Source organism: Cottoperca gobio, chromosome 8 (genome assembly GCF_900634415.1).
Source record: "Cottoperca gobio chromosome 8, fCotGob3.1, whole genome shotgun sequence".
NCBI classification, from domain to species: Eukaryota; Metazoa; Chordata; class Actinopteri; order Perciformes; family Bovichtidae; genus Cottoperca; species Cottoperca gobio.
In genome coordinates, this window is record NC_041362.1 from 10,603,737 (window position 1) to 10,623,013 (window position 19,277).

Below are 19,277 nucleotides of genomic sequence, written 5' to 3' on the forward strand. Positions count from 1 at the left end.
TTTTAAACAGTTTGAGAAACACTTTAAACTTATAATATATTCATTTAAAATGTGACATTTTACCAATATACTCACGGACCACTAGTGGTCACTTACGGACCACCAGTGGTCCGCGGACCACTCTTTGAGAAAGACTGCTTTACACTGACATTTATTTCAGCTGTTTTAACCATTACTTTTATCCATCCCTTTGAATGTTTCAACTTCTCTGCTCATTACTTAGTAGCCATGCCCTCAACACATTGAGGTGTTACTAGCTCAATAATTGCATTTTTATTAATTGAAATATTTTTTTTTTTTAGAAGTACCCCCAAGTGTACAAGTGTCCCTGCTTTGTTATCACTGCTGTTGATCTTTTGCTGGGACAGTAAGTTTGATGTAGACGCATTGGGAATGTTTTTGTGCAGAATTTGAAGGCGATAAAGTGGCCTTTGAATGATGAGTAATCCTTTAGTCATCATGGCCTCTTCAAGAGCAATTTCCTCTTTAATAAACATTGATGGGAAGCTAGGCATCAAGGGAGAAAGTTTCACAGCACCTTTAGCAAACAGGCTGATCAAAGTGTTTGCCGTCTTTGTGCTGTACTTTTTGAATGTCTGTCCACTGAGACAACAAGGACACGCAGACACCTACTGTCCCCCTTTCAAGAATATAGCCAGTCATCTTGTACAAAGGGTCTCCTGTGGACGCTAATTTGAAAACTAAAGACCTATCCAAAACACTCTTGACTCTGTTCTATAAACACTAGTAACATCACTGCCTGTATCTAGTCCAGTACGGATAAAGAAAATGTCCAAAATGTCAACTACTGTCTGCATCCAAACACCTCCTCTCAGTCAGACCAGTGAATGGATGTATATTGAATGTCTGATCTGTCTATGGGCTTTTCACTCCTTTTCATGTTATCTGCAGCAGTTAAGGGGGCATGCACAAAGCAGAGAGCTGTACTGACAGAGCTGCTGAGAGGAGTATTTCTTCTGTTGCATAAATGACATGATAAAGTCCTTCGGGGAATTTATCATTGGTGAACAGATGTTTTAATCTGGTGTGCATACATGTACCATGTGCCCTTATTGCCACTGGTAGGAGCTGTGGAGTGAAGAACAGCACTATGATTTGACTTTCTATTGCAACATGTTGTATGTTAATGAAGTCTGTGGATACTTAAAGTGAGTTTTCATTTAAAATGCCTAGGTTTGAGCCCAATGTAGAAATCTTTTTTTACTGCTGAAGGTTTCTTTCATAAGTCTTTGAGGGCTACAAGAGGGACACATCTGTGTCTCTCTATGCTTTCCAAATAGACTCTTAAGGGGATTAAAACACATAGTGTCATTATTTTCCTGGGCTATTGTCTTCTATAATGTGACCAAACATGTATATGAGGATATGAGCGTGCCATTTGATGCACGCCAGTGCATGCATTGTGCATTCCCGGGTCCCCAATGGGTTAATCTTAAAAACTATGCGGGTCTTGAAAAGAAAGGATCCCTGCGTCTTTAAAGTTTATGTAGCAACAGAAGGATTGTAGCGATAATGCTATTGGGGCGGCAGATCAGTTACTTCTGACGCTCCAAAGCCTCGGGGAGTTGGCTCAAGATTGCTTGTCTTTGATAAGGTCCTCACTATGTAGCTGCAACTTCGTGATCTGGGAAAAGACTGGTAAAACGTGTCAGAAATCACGCGGGTTAGGAAATAAACCGATCAACCTTTAAAATATGTTTCACCCAGAGTGATTGCAACGTATCTGGGCAGCTCCAACACTTGCTTCAATTTGTTTCTGAGGCATCAAGCGGCAATTGTTTTTTATGCAGCTGTCGGGACCCGGCAGTCGGTTCTTTACTTTGAAGTGCGCTGCTCCAGCCTGTCGGCTCAGTTGGTGTTGGAGTCGCCTACAGGAGAGACCTACCGTGCTGCATGGCAGCCTGAAACCATAGGGAGGAGAAAAGGAGGAGGGAGAAAAGCGGTATTTTTTTCCTCTCGAGTGCATTTTTCTCTCCGTAAACCGACTCAAAGCTGAACGGACTGTATGTGGACGCGTCGTGGAGACGAATATTGTGGATTATACGCGCTTTTTTTGTGGATAAAAAACAACTACTGGAGTTTAATTTGAGGAGAAAACTCGTGGATCGATGGTAAGTTACAAGAGTGTGTGCCTCCTCATACTAGCCCCCATTGGAGTTCCCTTTGATGTGTTGTTGACTCGCCTTTGAAGTAATGTTCAGGGGGAAATTACCCGCTTTTCTTGTATTTAAGGACCCCAAAAACCCGTCGAATAGTTTCTGTGTCATTCACCTCATTTTCCCTTCGATATTGTTTAATTTCATATTTAAATTTAAAGTAAAACATTAAAAATAAGTACTCGTTTCTTTTTGAGGAATTTCTCCCCCACAAGATCTGAGACTTTGGTGTACTTGGGATTGGACGTTAAAGAGGACTTGTTGTTTTTTTTGCCTTATAGGTTACATTTAAGAAACTTTACAAGACTACGTGACAGTATGAACGTGAGTGGGGTTGTAATCTACGCGGTCTCATTGAATACAATGTTTTAGAGTTGCTTACTTTTTCGACAAGTAGCCTAAAAGATTTGGCAAAGGAAGATTTACAGTTGTTCTGTGTACGGAGCTGTCTCTCTAACGTCACAGCCTCTAACAAGTTTAACACTTGAGCAATGTGACCGTTTGTCACTGATACAAAGTGACATCTGCAATGTTGCACATCATCCGCTCATACATTGTAACGTTAATACTTAGCGGTGTTGAAGCAATCGCATGTAACAAAATTGCTACATAATCTCTGCGATAATGGGACAAGAGATAGCTGGGTGTTTGAAACATATTTGAACATGTTAAAGCTCCAGGAGTAGTTAATCAGCTGCAGCCAGTTAACTCCATTAACTATGTTGGTCACGTTTTTCGATCTCCGAGTTTGTCCCACATTAATGTCCTACAGGTACTCACGGGGAGGCTCAATTTGACGTGATTTAGTCGCCTGTGATGAGATGTTGAGACGCAGAAATGAGTGTCAGGGATGGTAGAAAGACATGTGCTTGCATTCTGCAGCAGGCAGCCAGGCTATAACTCTGACATCAGGTGTGATGGATCCGGAAGCGTTATTTAAGCCGTGTCCGCTTCAAGGATTAATGACTTATTAATGGTGTTCAATTCATAACCCCTGTTACTTCTCGTGGTGTTGCCGAAAAATAAGGTAATGTAGACTCAGTTCAGGCATCGCTCAGGTGGTTTTCTGCTCGACTGTGCGTGTGCGAAATCACTGTTAATAAATTATTGTTTATTTAACCAATAGCGCCTCGGTAGAAATCACATTCCAGGTTGAGATCTGAATAAATGCTGTTTATGTAATGCTGCTGCAGCGTTTTCTCACATTTGTTTCTGTGAACTAGGCTGTCTTTTTCTGAAGAAGTCAGCGAGGGTCTGAAAAGACTCTTACTGCGTCTCTTCCCCCTTTGAAGTTGGGGCGGATCTGGTTTTGATTAGATCAATACTTTGTGTTTCAGAGAGAAGACGGGCAGCCAGAGAGAAGCTCCCCCGCTGACATAAGAGAGTGAGGAGATTACAGTAGAAGCTCAGAGGAGGCGAACAACACACAGGCTCTCTCCTGCTCCCTTCAGAGCCATGAGCCGGGCGCTTATGGACCATATCGCTAGTAGTTTCCGAGAAGATGCTCCTCGACCCCCGGTGCCGGGGGAGGAGGGCGAGGCGCCCTGCTACCCCGGCAAACTCGCAATGATGAAACCCCTGGAACCCCCCAAATCGGTTCTGCTCGTCTCTCCAGGGCCGTCGGCGAGGAGGAACGAGGATGGTCTAGGGGAGCCAGAGGGGAGTGCCTCCCCGGATTCACCGCTCTCCCGGTGGACAAAGTCTTTGCACTCTCTCCTCGGGGACCAGGACGGTGCTCTTCTTTTTAGGACATTCCTGGAGCGAGAGAAATGTGTCGATACTTTAGACTTTTGGTTCGCCTGCAATGGCTTCAGGCAAATGGACCTCAAGGATACCAAAACGCAGAGAGTCGCCAAAGCAATTTACAAGCGCTACATCGAAAACGACAGCATTGTCGCCACACAGCTCAAGCCCGCGACGAAAACATTCATACGGGATAATATCAAGAAGCAACACACAGACTCTGCGATGTTCGACCAGGCGCAGACGGAGATCCAAACCAACATGGAGGAGAATGCGTACCAGATGTTTCTCACCTCTGACATTTACCTCGAGTATGTGAGGACTGGGGGAGAAAACCCGAGTCACGTCAACTCGAACGGGCTCGGCGACCTGTGGAGTTGTGATTTTAAAGCCAAAGCGCTGTTTGGATTGTCTGCGAAGGCACAGAGGGCCACCGTGTCCATGAGAGCTGTGGAGGTGATGGAAATGGGATACAGGTATGGCTGCAACACCTTTTTTATAACTGTAATTTTGATTAGAATTCATGCTGTGTACATAAGTAATAATCCACATAACAGGCAACTGGAAACGTTTTTCTCTTGCGTAAAAGTGCCACACGTGTGTTTTTTTTTTTCTCCAAATCACTTCAGGGTTTCTGTTAAGTGTGTATAAAACTCTGTCTTTCACTCCCTGGCTCTCTGGCCCCTCTCACCATCTCCAGCAGCACCAGCCCTCTGCTGGCGCTCGCCTGGATTTCCGGCACTTTGAAATAGTTCAGCAGAATGAGGGATCGTCTTCCACGGGAAAAGTTCACAGAGCACGGCTGGCTCTGGCCCCAGCCAGCAAATAATAGATGATGACATTGCTATGCTATGCCTCCTCCTGTACCACACTGTCCTCAAGCTTTAGGCAGAGATGTACATCTATAGCAGATCTATAGACGGCACTGTGAAATGGATGTTCTGTAGCTTCATTTTGATGCTTTATTATGGCCGTTCCATTGCTGCCTGTATATTTAGGGTAAAATCAAAGTTTACATTGAAACTGCATACAACTTGAGGAGTTTCTATACCTTTTTAAGATGTTGGTGTCATTTAAAATGGAAATCCTATGATTAGGACATCTTCTGCTGTTGCTAATGGGACACTGAACTACAAGTTGCACAAAGATCTTAACTTTTATGAGTGACAGGCTTAGTAAACTGACAGCTATCCGCTTTTGGTTGACTGCTTGTGTGTGTTGGTAGGAGGGGTGGGGACTTTCTTGTAGTATGGCCCAAAAGTGAGAGTATAGTCCTCTTTTGAAGCCCCATTGTCACCTTACAGATTCCAAACATGTGGAACCCATTTCTCTTCTTTCCGCTTTCCTCTCCTCACCTCTCATCTGACGTTTTTAAAAACAAACCCTGAACGGCAGCAGCTACAGTATAGAATCAACACCCACCTCCCCACACAAACCCTCTCACTCTCTTCTTCCCTCTTTTCTTGTTTGCATCCCCCCCCCCCCCCCCCCCCCATTTCCACTTTTTTATCTTTTTTTCCTTTTAAAAACTCCGGGATGGGGACTACGAGGCATGCTTTTGGAGCGAAAGTGAGGGGAAAGAGAGCGGAAAGGAAGGACAGATAGAGGGGTAGTGGGAGGGGGGAGTGCAACTCATGAAAGAAGGGAGGGAGGAGAAAGGATAAATGAGGGGGTGAGAGAGAGGCAGGGAGGGAAGAATGCGAGGCCAGCTGTGTTAAATACCTGACTCTTTGCAAGCCCCTCTGAAGGTCAGCTTGGAGCTGGGGGCCTACAGCTTTAGTCCTGCTGGGTCTCTCCCTCATGAAGACCCCCCTTTTTTTCCTCTCCCCTTTCTTTCCTTCTCTGACACACTCTCATGCTTCCGCTCTATACTCCCCCCTACCCTTTGGTCACTCCCCCCTTTTCTCCTCCTCCTGTACCATGGCAAGAATGCATGCACAGCGGGAGATGAATGCTGAGGAAAGAGTGAGTGTGAATGAGAGAAATGGAAAGAAAGAATTTGTGGGCTATTTAAGAAGGCATAAATGGGGCATAAGGAGAAAACCATAGCTTTCCTAGTGCACATGAACTTGTATTTGAAGGGTGGCGGCTGTGGAGTAGCTGGTCACATTCATTCATTACAGGCTGTAGTTGTGTTAGTAGCAGACAAGGTCATATTCACACTTCTTCCTCTTTGCGTCATTAAAACCTCAGATGCAACCTGCCTTGATCGTTATCATGAGACAATGTCACCCACCTGTTGGATACTGTTTCATAGTGTTGTATTAGTATTAATCAGATTGTTGTTGTTGTAATCTCCCCAGATCATACAAGAGAGGAGTCTCAATCAACCCCTGCCATGTGGGCTCTTTCGCCCCAGTCAGCAGCACCAACGACAGCGAGGTGTCCAGTGACGCCTTGACCGACGATGCCATGTCTATGACTGACCGCAGTGTGTAAGTGAATATTAACTGTGTGTGTGTTTGTGTTTGTGAGTGAGAGAATGCCAAACCGTGAGGGTGTTTCAGAAATGTGAAACGATATGCTGTGGAAATCAAAAAAAGAAAAGATAACGTGACGCCTTGTTTCAGTTGACTGGCGCCAAACTGAAAAACTGGTTTGCTGTGGTGGAAATATTGGTGAATTGTGGCCCCTTGAAAACACTTGAATACACTGGGGCAGCCAGCATAAGGCATGAATCAGTGCCATGTCCCCTCCTTGTATTACAAAACAACACTTTTTCTTTATATTTCTTAACATTATTGTATAAATTATGAGAGACTTTGTGAGTTGACACATGGGCATGAGTATAGTATAGATTTACATTTAGTGTATCCATTGAAAGAGTTTCACAAAGTGAAAACTGCAACTAATGGTTGGTTTCAATGTCTGGTTATTGCTTTATTTGATTAACTGATTAGCAATTAAGTCTATAAATTGTCACAAGTTCTGTTACAAAGATATTTGATTTACAATGAAACAAAAGTTCACATTTGAACAACCTGAAGTCAGCAAATGTTTGGCAATTTTGCTTGCTAAATGACGTTAACAATCCCTAGATTATCAAAACTGTTGTTGATTAACCGCGTACGGATTGACTAATCAGGAAATTGGGTAATCGTTTCCGCTCAAAAATAGTGAGTCCTCTGTCCTCATGTAGTTTGTGCTTATCTGTGTACGTGCCCACGGCCTCGTTCTTCAAAAGGATTACATGGCGTAATCACGTGTGTCTCAAGTGACAGGGTGCTATGAAGTCATTGAATGGTGCACAGCTCAAGGCCAAGAGTGCTCAGGTCAGCTGGTTTTTGGACAGAAAGCAGAAGAATCTTGGTAAGAGTTCTTCTTTACCTCATCTCACATGGGAGGTGTCAAGTCCTACATGGATGATGTCACTGAAGCAGCAAGGTTAACCATTACCGAGCTAATGATCCTTAAAGACTGAGACACTGATGTTTTTTTACAACGGGGTTCTCTGCTCTGGCATATCTCTAGACAGCCCTGCTTCAAAGAGGCCGAGGCTCATGTAGTCCTATTCTGCTGTACTTTGCCCAGTGCAGTGACAAAGCCGTGGCCACAATCCACCCCCCCCCCCCCCCCCCCACACACACCTCAATTACTGCCCGCTCTGGCCTTGATCAGAATATCTGCCTCTCTTTAGGTCAGTTGCAAGGATCCATAAACATTTGAATCTCATTTACAGATAAAGAAAATAATAGAAAAGGGAAAAAGCAACGGGGGAGGAGGCGGTTGGGGTGGAAGAGAAATAGAGTGGTGGAGGGGGGATTTTTGCTTATATCTTATTTATGGATTTGCTTGGACGCTGGGGAATGCAGCTGCGCAGACTTCAAACATTACCTTATCTTACAAACCAGCCTTTTGATGTGCGGAGATCAGAGGCAGCGCTTGCCAAATGAAGATTGGAAGGAGGAGGAGGTGGGGGGCGGGTTTTCTTATGCGCATGACTGGCATTTCAAAGCAAAAGTAGAAAAGTGCTCCTCAGTTAGGCTAGGTCACCAGGAAACTGCTGTTTAGCATGGAGAAAAGACGTTGTTTTACGCTGTCAAGTGCTTCAGTTTGAAGCTTGAGCTTCTGTTTGTTGTTTGATTAAATTTTTTTGCCAGTCAGCCATTCAGTCCCTCGGATAGATTTAACCAGGTTAGCTACACCCTTGAGTCCTGTCCTGCAGTAACTATTTGAATAAGTATAATGAGTTGCTAATGCTAACAGTGTCCTCAGCTCAACATAAAAGTCAGTAGGGGAATGCTAATGCTGACACTAGTTCTGGCCAGTAGAGCAGAGCGCACTGTGACTGCAGTGTGTAAGTGTGTGTGTAGTTTTGAAAGGAAGAATGCCCAGTTCTGTGCTGGAGCCAGTGATGAAAAAGAGTTTAATTTCTAGGACAAACAAAACCTCTTACCAGCTCACTCAGAACCATGTAACATGGCATGATGTACCTCCCTGAGTATCTTTATTGTTCTCAAATGAAGTCTAATAGATGAAAAACAAAATGGACTGGTGAATTAATTGATTAGATTTATTCTCGCTTGAACTGCGTTTGATCTACCCAGTTAGCTAATAAGCTTCTTCCTGAATGGCTGTTTGGTCTTAAATGGTGTATCTGATTGGGTAATTGACCTTTTGTGATCTGTCTGTACACCCCCAGAGATGGCATCCCTCCATATAAACTGGGCTCAAAGAAACAGCTACAGAGAGAGATGCAGCGCAACATGAGGATGAACAGCCAAGTCTCTCTGCCTGCTTTCCCTGTAAGTGTACACACACACACACACACACACACACACACACACACACACACACACACACACACACACACACACACACACATGATTCAAAGTCTTTTTGAACCTGGGTCCCACAGTGTAATTTCCATACCACCCTCTGTTCCGGGTCTCTCTTGGTTCTATGAATAGTACCACACAAACTGTATTCGGCATTCTCGATTCAACAACACCAGCAAAGATCTGAAGAGTAACGTCAAAGACCCAGCCTCCCACACACACACACACATACACACACACACACACACACACACACACACACACACACACACACACTTGCATAAGTGCACATACAAACATGAGCCCCCTCGCTACCTTTGGTGTCACCTACACCCCCATTAGGGTTCCTTGAAGTCTGCGGAAAACGAGGGGGGTCTCTAAGCTGTTTATTGCCGCAGCGCTCGGAACACACCCAGGGTTTTTTCTTCCCTACAGATGCTGTAAATATGGAGAATAGGGAGAAATGAGGAAGATCTCTGCCGCTTTATCCCGAGGGCTCTGAAATCAGCCTGGTTCCCAACAAAAACACAAAGATACTCAGACACATTCACGCACACACAGCACTTTGATCCAAGGATGAATGAGGCAAACGCACAGGGAAGTGACAACTTCCAACAGAGCTGGCCCCCTTTTTTCCACAGAACATCCCCCCCCCCCACCCCCCGACATATACACACACACTCAGCCAGCCCCCTCCCCTAAAAGTGAGGGATCTTAGGGAAGAGTTTGAGCGTGTCATGTGAGCTCTCAGTGGGTCAGAGGGGAGTTGGTAGCTTAAGGCTTAAGAGAGGCTAACTTCAGGTTGAGAGAAGAACAGGAAAGGAGGTCCGATACAGTGGCAGGGGAACGTCTTGCACAAGTAATAGTAAAAGAAGCAGCTTGTTAAAATAAACTTTCTGTAACCTCGTTTTTGTCAACATTAGGAGACATGCAGCAAGTGTTACTTGTATGAGGAAAACATCCACAGATTGGTTCTCGACACTTTTCTCTCACTGTCCTCCTTTTTTGCTTTATTTTCGCTTTTGTTCTTGTTTTGGTTTTCGCGTCTGATTTTTGGCGATGGCTTCCATTCCCATGGTGCACGAGCCCCAGGCTCCATCAGACAGCGCCTCTCTTTCTCACTCTTTTCTCCCCTTCATCCCTACTACAAAGAGATGGGAGAAACAAAAAGAGGAAGAAAAATCAAGAAAGCCCCTGTGCAAAAATGCAAATAATTTAAGATGTGTGTGCAGTGTGTGTGTGTGTGTGTGTGTCATTCTCATACTGTCACTATACAGTACCTCAAAGTTGCCCAGTATGTGACAAAGGTGGGGGGGGGGGGATAAATTACCTCAACCTTTCTGATCACTCATCCTTTTTTGGCACCTTTTATCTCTTTCCTTCAATACTTCCCTCTCTTCGTTTTCTCTTTTTGCCCCACCCCCTGTGAGCACACATCTCTGCATCTCAACTTCTCCCATTTTTTTAATCCCTCATCCTTTCCTCCCTGGAGTTCTCTTCCACCCCCTGTCGATATGTGGCTTTTATTCCTAGATGTAAAGCCACTGCTTCCCATCTATCTATCCCTCCATCCCTCCCTCCACCACCCTATTCTCCCCCCACTGAGTGTTTGATATTTGACGTGAAAGCCTTTGAAGTGAGCTGACTTTAAAGAGGCCTGCTGATGATGACAGAGGGAACCAGCCGAGGTCTAGCCCAGCATGACCATACACCAGGCCTGCCACACTTTAAAACAACCCCGTAGCCTTGGGTAGCCATGAGTGTGCCATGATCAGTACCACCAATGGTGGAAAACAATGCATAAATGTAGACCATTGAGGGGAGAGTAGTATGTATCTTTGTAGAAGTTTGAGCGCGATGACACATGATACAATGGCTAATGTATCTCCTTCTCCCCAAAGCGTACTCGCGGTCCTCCCAAGGAGATGGTCCCAATGGAGCCGTCAGACTTTGCAGCCCAGCTCATCTCCCGCCTGGAGCGCCTGAAGAGAAAGCAGGACACCCTCAACTCTCTGGAGGAAAAGCTGCAGCAGATTCAGGAGGTTTGTATGAGATGTTTGTTTTTGTTTTGTTTTTTTTATGAAAAAAATCAACTGTAAGGTGTTTTTATGTAATTCCTCAGTTGATGATTATTTATGCTTTGTTACCAGGAGGAGGAAAAAGACGACACAGAGATCATGGGAAGTGCCCCTCAGCTCTCTCCCCACCCCTTGACTCTCCTCCCTGGCTCCTCTGACGAGGACCCCCAGGCAATTCTGGACGAACACCTGTCTCGCGTCCTGAAGACCCCCGGCTGCCAGTCCCCCGCTGTCATCCGCCACTCTCCTCGCTCCACCTCCCCAGAGCACAGGCCCATCACACGGGCATGCTTTGGAATCAAGGCTCTGGTTAGGACGGGGCCTTCCTGTTCTGTCCCTAGTCCTGACCAAGGGGACATCACTATGGCCTTGGGCCCCAACAGGACCCTCGTAAGCAAGCAGAGCACAAAACACATCCACCACCACTACATCCACCACCATGGCAGTCCCAAGTCCAAGGAGCAGATTGAAAGGGAGGCAGCCCTCAGGGTGCATGGCCTGTGCTCCACAAGTGGCGAGTGCCAGCCTTACCAGCGCAGCCGCAGCCTGGGCAGGGAGATGTGTGGGGCCATCTCCACAGACAGTCTGGGGTCAGTTGCAAGCACCTCTTTGAATTCATGTCTCATTTATTTTCAGTTTTCTCGTATCAATAGTATAAAAAAAATACCAATATTAATTCCCTCTCTCGCTTCCTACCAGGCGATCCAGCTCTCTGTCCAGGCATTCAGGAACTGATGATGGAGGAGCAGAGAAGTGTATGGACGACTGTGGTCCCTTACAGCTGCCCAACGACACAACAGATTCCGCCCAGAATGTGCTGCAGTGGATCCTGGAAAGTAAACGGCAAGGCAGGCACAAGTCTCACAGGTAAGCAGTTACCGGTGCCTAGAGTGCTTTGGTTTTTGTTGTGTTTTACGTTTTATTTAAGTCAAAAATATCCTAATTTATGTCCCACCAGATGTTAATGCATGTCGTCTTATTTATTTTCTCCCTTGCAGCAACCAGAGCACCAAGAAATCCTTTGGAGGCTCCTCTACACAAACGCACACGTGGGGTGGTGGCGGAAGCTGTGGCCACCTACGTAGCCACCAGCCAGCCCAGCCATTCATCCAGGACCCAGCTATGCCTCCCCTGCCCCCTCCCAACACTTTGGCCCAGCTGGAGGAGGCCTGCCGCAGACTGGAGGAGGTCTCCACCAAGACCACCAAGCAAAGGTGCATAGAAACTAGAGTAGTTGTTGAATATTGCTCTTAGCCACGGTCAGATTTTATTTTATTTCCCTTGCTTTATGATTTTTTTAGCTTGATGTCTTGGATTTTCACTAGAGTGACTATCAAGTGATTGTTATTATTATTATTATTATTATTATTATTATTATTATTATTATCTCAGTAATAACATTTATGCCATATCTCTTCCCAGGCATTCAATGTCCAGTCTCCAACAAGAGAAGAGCCACCCTGTCCAGGGGGAGGGGTCCGTGCCTCTGTCTCTAGCCAATCCCAGCCCTGCTGTCCTCCTCACAACCAGCCCCGGTCTCCAATCAGAAGAGTACGATGCCTCTAGCGTCCTGCCCTCCCTCTCCTCTCCTCCTCTCTGCTCCTCTTCCTCCTCCTCTCAGCCATAACCTCCACCTTGCAGTGTACTTCTACCCTTTTAACTCTTCCTGCTTGTCACCTGCTCACCGCACATGTAGGGAGAAAGACGTGTAGTCATGTGAAAACATACACATCACACATGTGCACACACCCTCATACAGTCACGCACAAGAGAAGGTGACCCCCTTTTTTGTGGAAGCTTTTTTTAAAGCTTTGTACACAGATGCCTGGCTCTGCCTCTGTTTGCATGAATCTTGTGTATGTGTGCTGTGTGTGGGGAGTGTGTAGTCACTGCACCACCTGACTGAGACATCCCTTTCATATATATGTATCATTTTTATTGGCTGTCCTTCAGTGAGCTTGGCAGTCGGCTGGGGCGAGCAGAGCTTTGCAAAGAGAGCTCGTCTGAAGTGGGCCTACAAAGCCTTGGACATAGCTGAAGGGGAATTGATAATACTGTGCCACTTCTCCATGCACACATTTACACAACACATAAGTACACACTTACTGAAGGCACTAGGTCACTCACTCACTAGTTGTATTCTTCAGTCAGGGTGCTGTTACTGTAGCTCTGCTCTAGTACTGCTGTTAAAGTTCCTTTAGAAGCGTTGCTTCGTTTCTGATTTCTCTTTTGATCATTATCTTGTTAAGTATCGTGAGTGTTTCCACTTCTTCTAACACACACTTCCTTTTTTGTCTACTTTCAGGACGAAGGAGTGTAAAAAGGGTTTAGGTGGGGAGACGGTGGTGACGTATTTCTTCTGTGGTGAGGAGATCCCCTACCGGAGGAACATGAAGAGCCACAGTCTCACCCTGGGCCACTTCAAGGAGCAGCTCCGCAAGAAGGGCAACTACAGGTGTGTAGATGTAAAATTCAACTACACAGAGATTTCAAAGATTTACGAGAGCGATATGTTCCACCGGTGCTTCAGTGATATTGTGATTGCTGGCAATAAAACGCTATCAGTTCATTGGCCTTGATGTAAAACAATGATCGAGAACAAACTGAGTCTGAAATTGGTAGAGGAGTAATATCGAGTTTACATTATCTAGTGGTACATTTATACCTTTTGTCTGTCGGTGCCTGTGTGACCTGATGTTTCCCCCACATTTATTACTGCTTTATACAGGTCTATGTGGAGCGCTGTTATCACTGTTTGATTATATGCGTGTGTGTGTGTGTGTGTGTGTGTGTGTGTGCAGTCAGATTCAGGCCTGTGGTTTTTGTATGTGTGTATGTTGAGGGGGGAGCAATGAAAAGGAAAGGACAAGAGGGAGGGAGGGTGGTGTGGGGGTTAGTGGAAGAGTTTGAACTGCAGCGATTTGGGTCCCATCTGGTATTGATTTCCATGCTAAGGCACACTTAATACACATGGCTTTGAAGCCCCGGCCCCTTTCATTTCAACCAACAAAGACTCACACAAATGGCCAGCGTGCAAATTCTTCACTGATGCTATCAGGGGCTCTTTTTTTCCCTCTTTCTGCCCTGGTGTGTGCCTGTGTGCACGCATGAATGTGCTTGCGTTGAACACGCACAATGTTTACACATGTTGCAATCATTTTATGGATATTTTTGAAAGGCAGATTGTTAAATGCCAGATTCGCTTGTTGTACTTCAGGGCCCTGACTGAGGCCGCACAGCTTCGATGTGTGTTTGCGGAGAGAGATTTTAACTTTGATTGCTCCTTTCCAGTTGGCATTAAAGGGAAAAGATCAAACCTCTTTTGTTTGGGCTGCCATGGTCTCCAGGAAAAGCATGGCTTGAGTATGGTGTTAATAATTACAGGTATCAAACTATTTCTTGAGCAAAATAACTTATAGAGACCTCTCCCTTGTCCAGATGTGTGCAGCTTTTTAGATCAACAAATGTGACAAGTGCTTAGCTCCGAGTTCTCCACATCTGTCTGTCCCCCCCCCCCCCCCCTCCAAACTGTCTTCTTTCTTTGGCTCACTGTCTCAGTTCCTGTGTCATACATCCACATTTTTTGGAGAGGGCTGCACGGCACTTTAATAGCAGCCCGAGAATGTGTGGAGTTGGGTCATTTCAACATGGCAGCGGTTCAACAAAGAACAGTACTGCTGGGCCCTGCCAGACGATATTGGTGCCAGATGTCAGTGCAAACGGAGAGGGAAGGGGGGAAAAACAGATCTAGCCACATAAAACATGTTCCAGTGGAAATTCAGCCTCTCTCTGTCTCTGTATGTCTCTCTCAGCAAAAAAGATCATGGCTCTTTGAAGATTTCTTTTTTGTAGGATGGCTCCACTCCCCCCCCCCCCCCCCCCCCACACCGTTCTTCCTCCAGATCAGAAAGGAGGATACAATTATCAGGCGTGTCTTGTGCTCTTTTATGTCCTCTTGGTTATCTACTTATTTACTCGCTTTACTTTCCCGAGAGACTTCTTGTATTCCGTTAGTTGAAGCCTTCCTGTATTTCAAACAAAGCTGCTTTTTATTAGTGACCACCCTCACGGTGATAGGCGCATGAGCACTGGGGGCACCTTTGCCATGATTTTTTTTTTTAAAGACTATAGCTCTCGTTTTATAAGTATTGCATGTTCCCGTCTCATTAAAAACAAAATGCTCACAAACATACCCACATTCCAGTCGCCCCTCACATGGAGCAAATCGAGGCATTTTTCCATTACATAGTTAATGAGTGAATTTGGAGAGCCCCCCACCCCCGAACCAACTCACCCCTGCTGGTTTCTCTTCCTCTAAAATGAGGATGGGGGGGGGGGTTGCATCATTAATGGCCCAGTGAAGTCATGGCTGACGAGAAGCCCCTCCTTGGATTTTTGTTTTTTCTTACACACACACACACACACACACACACACACACACACACACACACACACACACACACACACACACACACACACACACAGAAAGTTGTCAGTCGGCTGCCCTTCCTATAGCTCTCAGCGAGAGCTCGTGCTATCAACGGGGGTAAGGAAGGACACAGTGTACTGCCTGCTCTTTCTCTTCCTCCACTTTGTCTCTGTTCTTTTCTTCATCCCTGTAATAATGAAACGGGGATGAGGAGTGAGTGAAAGCCTGTGCATGTGTGTCCTCTATCGTGTACGAGAGTGTTGTGTAGGAGTCGGGGGGGTAATGACAGGCAGACTTGCAGGCATCCAAAATGTCAGCCTTTGTCAAAGGACCCCTTCATTTGCACGCTGGCCTAATTGGCCCCTGTTAGCCGGGACAAAACTCGCAACAACACGATGGAGAAAAAGGAAAGGGAGAAGTAAAAGAGAGGAGTGGAGGGAGGGATGAAGAGAGCAAGCCTCTTGTTTTAGACTTTTTAGCAGCAGGCTCCCCCCCTCCCCCCCACCCTGAGAAGTCAGCTCAGCAGGCTTCTTGGTTAGTTGTGTACCGAGTGGCTTTTAATGGATGGCGGAAATGAGGCTTGATGTTTAAAAAATGTCAAAGGTGGTGGCAACAAGCTCTTTGTCTTTGAGCTTGGAAGCCTTAACGTATCACGAGTCATGCTTGTTGTGTATGAAAAAGGCTATTTTCTTCCGGCGTTAACTCTTGTTTCGTTTCTCTGTTGCAGGTACTACTTTAAGAAAGCCAGCGACGAGTTTGACTGTGGTGCGGTGTTCGAGGAGGTTTCAGATGACAGCTCCTTGCTGCCCACATACCAGGGCAAGATCCTGGGCAAGGTGGAGAGGATGGAGTGAGACCTTCACATGTTGTGGATTATACGGACGCTTCACACCTCCATGGATGTACTCCGCTCATATGCTCACACACGCAGAGTATGTGTCTTTTTAAGCTAAGACTGTAGGACTGGAGACGTTTGTTGAAGGAATGTCGACGAGGTTTGGGCAGATGGACAGGAAAAAGGAAAGGGGACGAGTTATCGCCATCACAGGACTATCATGTGAACAGCCCGCCTTGAAGTGAAGAAAATAAGACTGTGTTGCTCGACTGAAACATCTCCATGTTTCCAGAAGAGAAAACTCTAGAGACTCTAGGTGAATGACCACTCCTCAAAGAAGCGGGGCGGTGGGTTAGAATCTGAGACTGACTTCCTACCTGCACCTGCCCGTGCTAGCATCTGCCCCTGGGCACCCACTAGCACACCGCTAATATGTATATGCAGATATACATGTACATTGCATTGTATTGTGATGCTCGTATTGCTGTGTTAAGATTTCTATTGCTATTTATTGGAAATATCCCTGCCCCAACCCCATTACTCCTCCATGGACAAGCTGCTTGGAGTTGGAGAAACTTCTCCAATTTTCCACATCCGTGTTTTTTTTTTCTCTCCCCCCCCCCCTTCTGAGCATCAGTTCTCAAGCAAAGGAAATGGGTTTTATTCATTTTCTGCCCCTCGTATTGAACTGTAAACTTAAAAAAAATACCTCTTCAAAAAATCCACTCCTGTTCCTGGAGATTTAGTGGGACATCATCTCTGATCTCTTGGCTGGAGAGCTTACTGCTGAAGCTTTGAGAATGGCTCTCTATCACTTAAAGTTTGATAATATATTTACTACTGCAGTGCTATTTGTGGCTGTGTCCCCATCTGCTCTGAGTGTACTATGAAAAAAAAGGAAGACAAATGCTATAAACGTTTAATTCCCAACTCTGGGACTCTGCCCAGCTAGCCTTGATCTGTCGCGTCTTAGTGCCTTTGTTTCAGTGGCGCAGGCATCGCACAAATAGCCTACGTATATACTAAGAGGAAACTGCCCTGAACAGGTCCTAGAGTCCCCAAAATGTGTTTACACCAATATTAATATTTACCAACAAAAAGCTCTATAATGTGCTCCCCAACGTGCTTACCTATGTGATTGTGTGACTGAGTTGATTTTGAGTAGGGTTACTCTGTGTGTATTTGAAACCTGCACTATGAGCTGCAGATGATAATTATGGTGGTGATATACACTATGTACACTAGTGTTATAAATGAGTACAGTAGCTGTGCCTACATGGATTCTTGCCGTGTTTTACCCAATTTTCAGGGTCCTATTACTCCCTTGGTTTTTACAAGGGGCCTTATGTTGAAAAGATATTTTTATGCCTTTTAGTATCTGTTTCATCATGTTTATGTTTTATAATATTTTTCATGGCTTCCTTGGCTCCACTTGTAAACTGTAAATTATGCGTTCTATAGAGCTCAGTTGAGAAGATGCCTCGGTACTTTAATTATTGTAATTATGAAGAGATGTAGCCTTTATTAAAATGTTCTATTTTTCAAATTACCAAATGGCTTCCTATGGTTTTGTGTGTGTCTTGTGATGGTGGGGGGGGGGGGGGGGTTGTTTGTGTGTTTGTGTGTAACTCGCTGGATCCAGTGAGAAATCTCCGCCAGATTTGCATCCATTATCAGCTCTTAATTTACTCCCTGGACTCCATGTTGGAAATTAAAACATACAGCATTAATTTGGCCGCCAGAGCCTCTGAGTGTTTTAGTGTAAGACTGAGAGAGAGAGAATCTAAGTGTGTTTTAATGAGACATTTGGTAAATGCGTACCATAAGTACATTTCACCCAGGCATTTGCATGGTTAACCGTTCAGTCTCCTGTGGCACTTTGTGAACTCTGTGTGTGTGTGTGTGTGTGTGTGTGTAATGTGCTCTTTAGCTCACACTCCATTAGGGTCCCAGTGAACAGATAAAACTCACAAAAATGATGAACCTATGTTTTAATTGCCCAACACTATTTATAATATCTACACAAGGTCACACTACCGGTACAAATCTCAGGTATGAACTGCGTTGAAGATAAAATGAAAAGTGTGACATCGCACAAATATAACTAGAGGCAACAAAGTACTATAAACATTTGGTCAATTTTCTCAGATCATTGATCATTCTTTAATAGGAAAATCAAACCTCTACCCTTTAAAGGCAGGTGTTTTTATTTTACATTTAACTTATGGTCAAGATATCTCATGAAAAGACTTAAAATAAACAATGTTAGTCCGTCTCTCGTTACTTATATTTATATATCATGGTGTACACCAGGTTACCTTAAATCAGGGGCGCCCACACGTGTGTGTGTGTGTGTGGGGGGGGGGGGGAGCGAAACGGGAGTTCTGTTGAGGTAATATATATATATATATATATTTTTTTTTTTTTAACGGTGAGCGATCTACCCGCACTACCCTCGACCTTTTGGCCACCCCTGCCTTAAATGATGCCTTATTTAATAAAAATATGTAATGACTTATAGCTTCACACACATGCACACTGATGTCTTCACACACACTTTGCACACGGCGCTCCTCTGCCACCCTCTCTCTTTTTAGGTTTCATTGGCTAAGAGTGTTGCTTATATGCTGCCTTTCATATTGAAAGGGCATCATGATATTGTTAAAATACCATTTTCAGCCCTTTCATCAGCAAAGGTCAGTGCATACACTTGAAGGCCATCCTTTGGACTCTTTAGAACTAAGAGGCTCTCACTCCGCGGCGCTCTGCTGTCACAAGGCCTGTGAACCCATCTTTGTATAGAGGGCTATTTTAGATGGGGTCATCTTTTTGAAGAGTTCACCGGGCTAGGTAGACTCTACACTGCTATTCAAACACATGTGTTTTTTGGGTGAGCATTAAGATTTTGGGGTATTTGAGTTGGTTTCCAGAGAAAGTGCTTTTTACAGAACATTATGTAGCTGTCTGTGCTTCAGATTTACTGCCCACATCTCTGTTTCTCCAGCGTCGAAGCGAGAAAGAAAACACAATATTAGTCTGACCGAATAACTTTAACTCAAGATCCACTTACAGCTTTTTTCCAGAGCTTTTATTCACATCTCACAGTCTTAATCAGAGTATGGAGTTTGCTTAGTATTTATGGCCGCCCGCATCTGGGTAAAGTTGAATACTTAAGTCACGTGATGCAGGGCTGGATTAAGCTGCAAAATTATATTTATGCAAAAGGAACCTTGAAAC

The 19,277-nt window shown here is 45.0% G+C and overlaps 1 protein-coding gene across 2 annotated transcripts; it reads left to right on the plus strand.

Annotated features, from left to right (window-relative positions):
• The first annotated feature begins 1,625 nt into the window (after window positions 1-1,625).
• Window positions 1,626-17,589, plus strand: axin2 (axin 2 (conductin, axil)). 2 transcript variants are annotated; one of them, XM_029437530.1, is made up of 11 exons: window positions 1,626-2,132; window positions 3,515-4,396; window positions 6,224-6,355; window positions 8,563-8,665; window positions 10,600-10,740; window positions 10,849-11,366; window positions 11,476-11,643; window positions 11,775-11,990; window positions 12,199-12,327; window positions 13,082-13,231; window positions 15,933-16,059. In XM_029437530.1, exons 2-11 carry the CDS (start codon window positions 3,633-3,635, stop codon window positions 16,057-16,059), a joined length of 2,448 nt encoding a protein of 815 aa, XP_029293390.1. In that variant the 5' UTR covers window positions 1,626-2,132; window positions 3,515-3,632. The 2 variants fall into 2 exon arrangements, with proteins under 2 accessions (XP_029293390.1, XP_029293389.1); XM_029437529.1 differs by lacking the exon at window positions 1,626-2,132 and having other exon boundaries at window positions 3,633-4,396; window positions 15,933-17,589.
• Window positions 17,590-19,277: the final 1,688 nt, after the last annotated feature.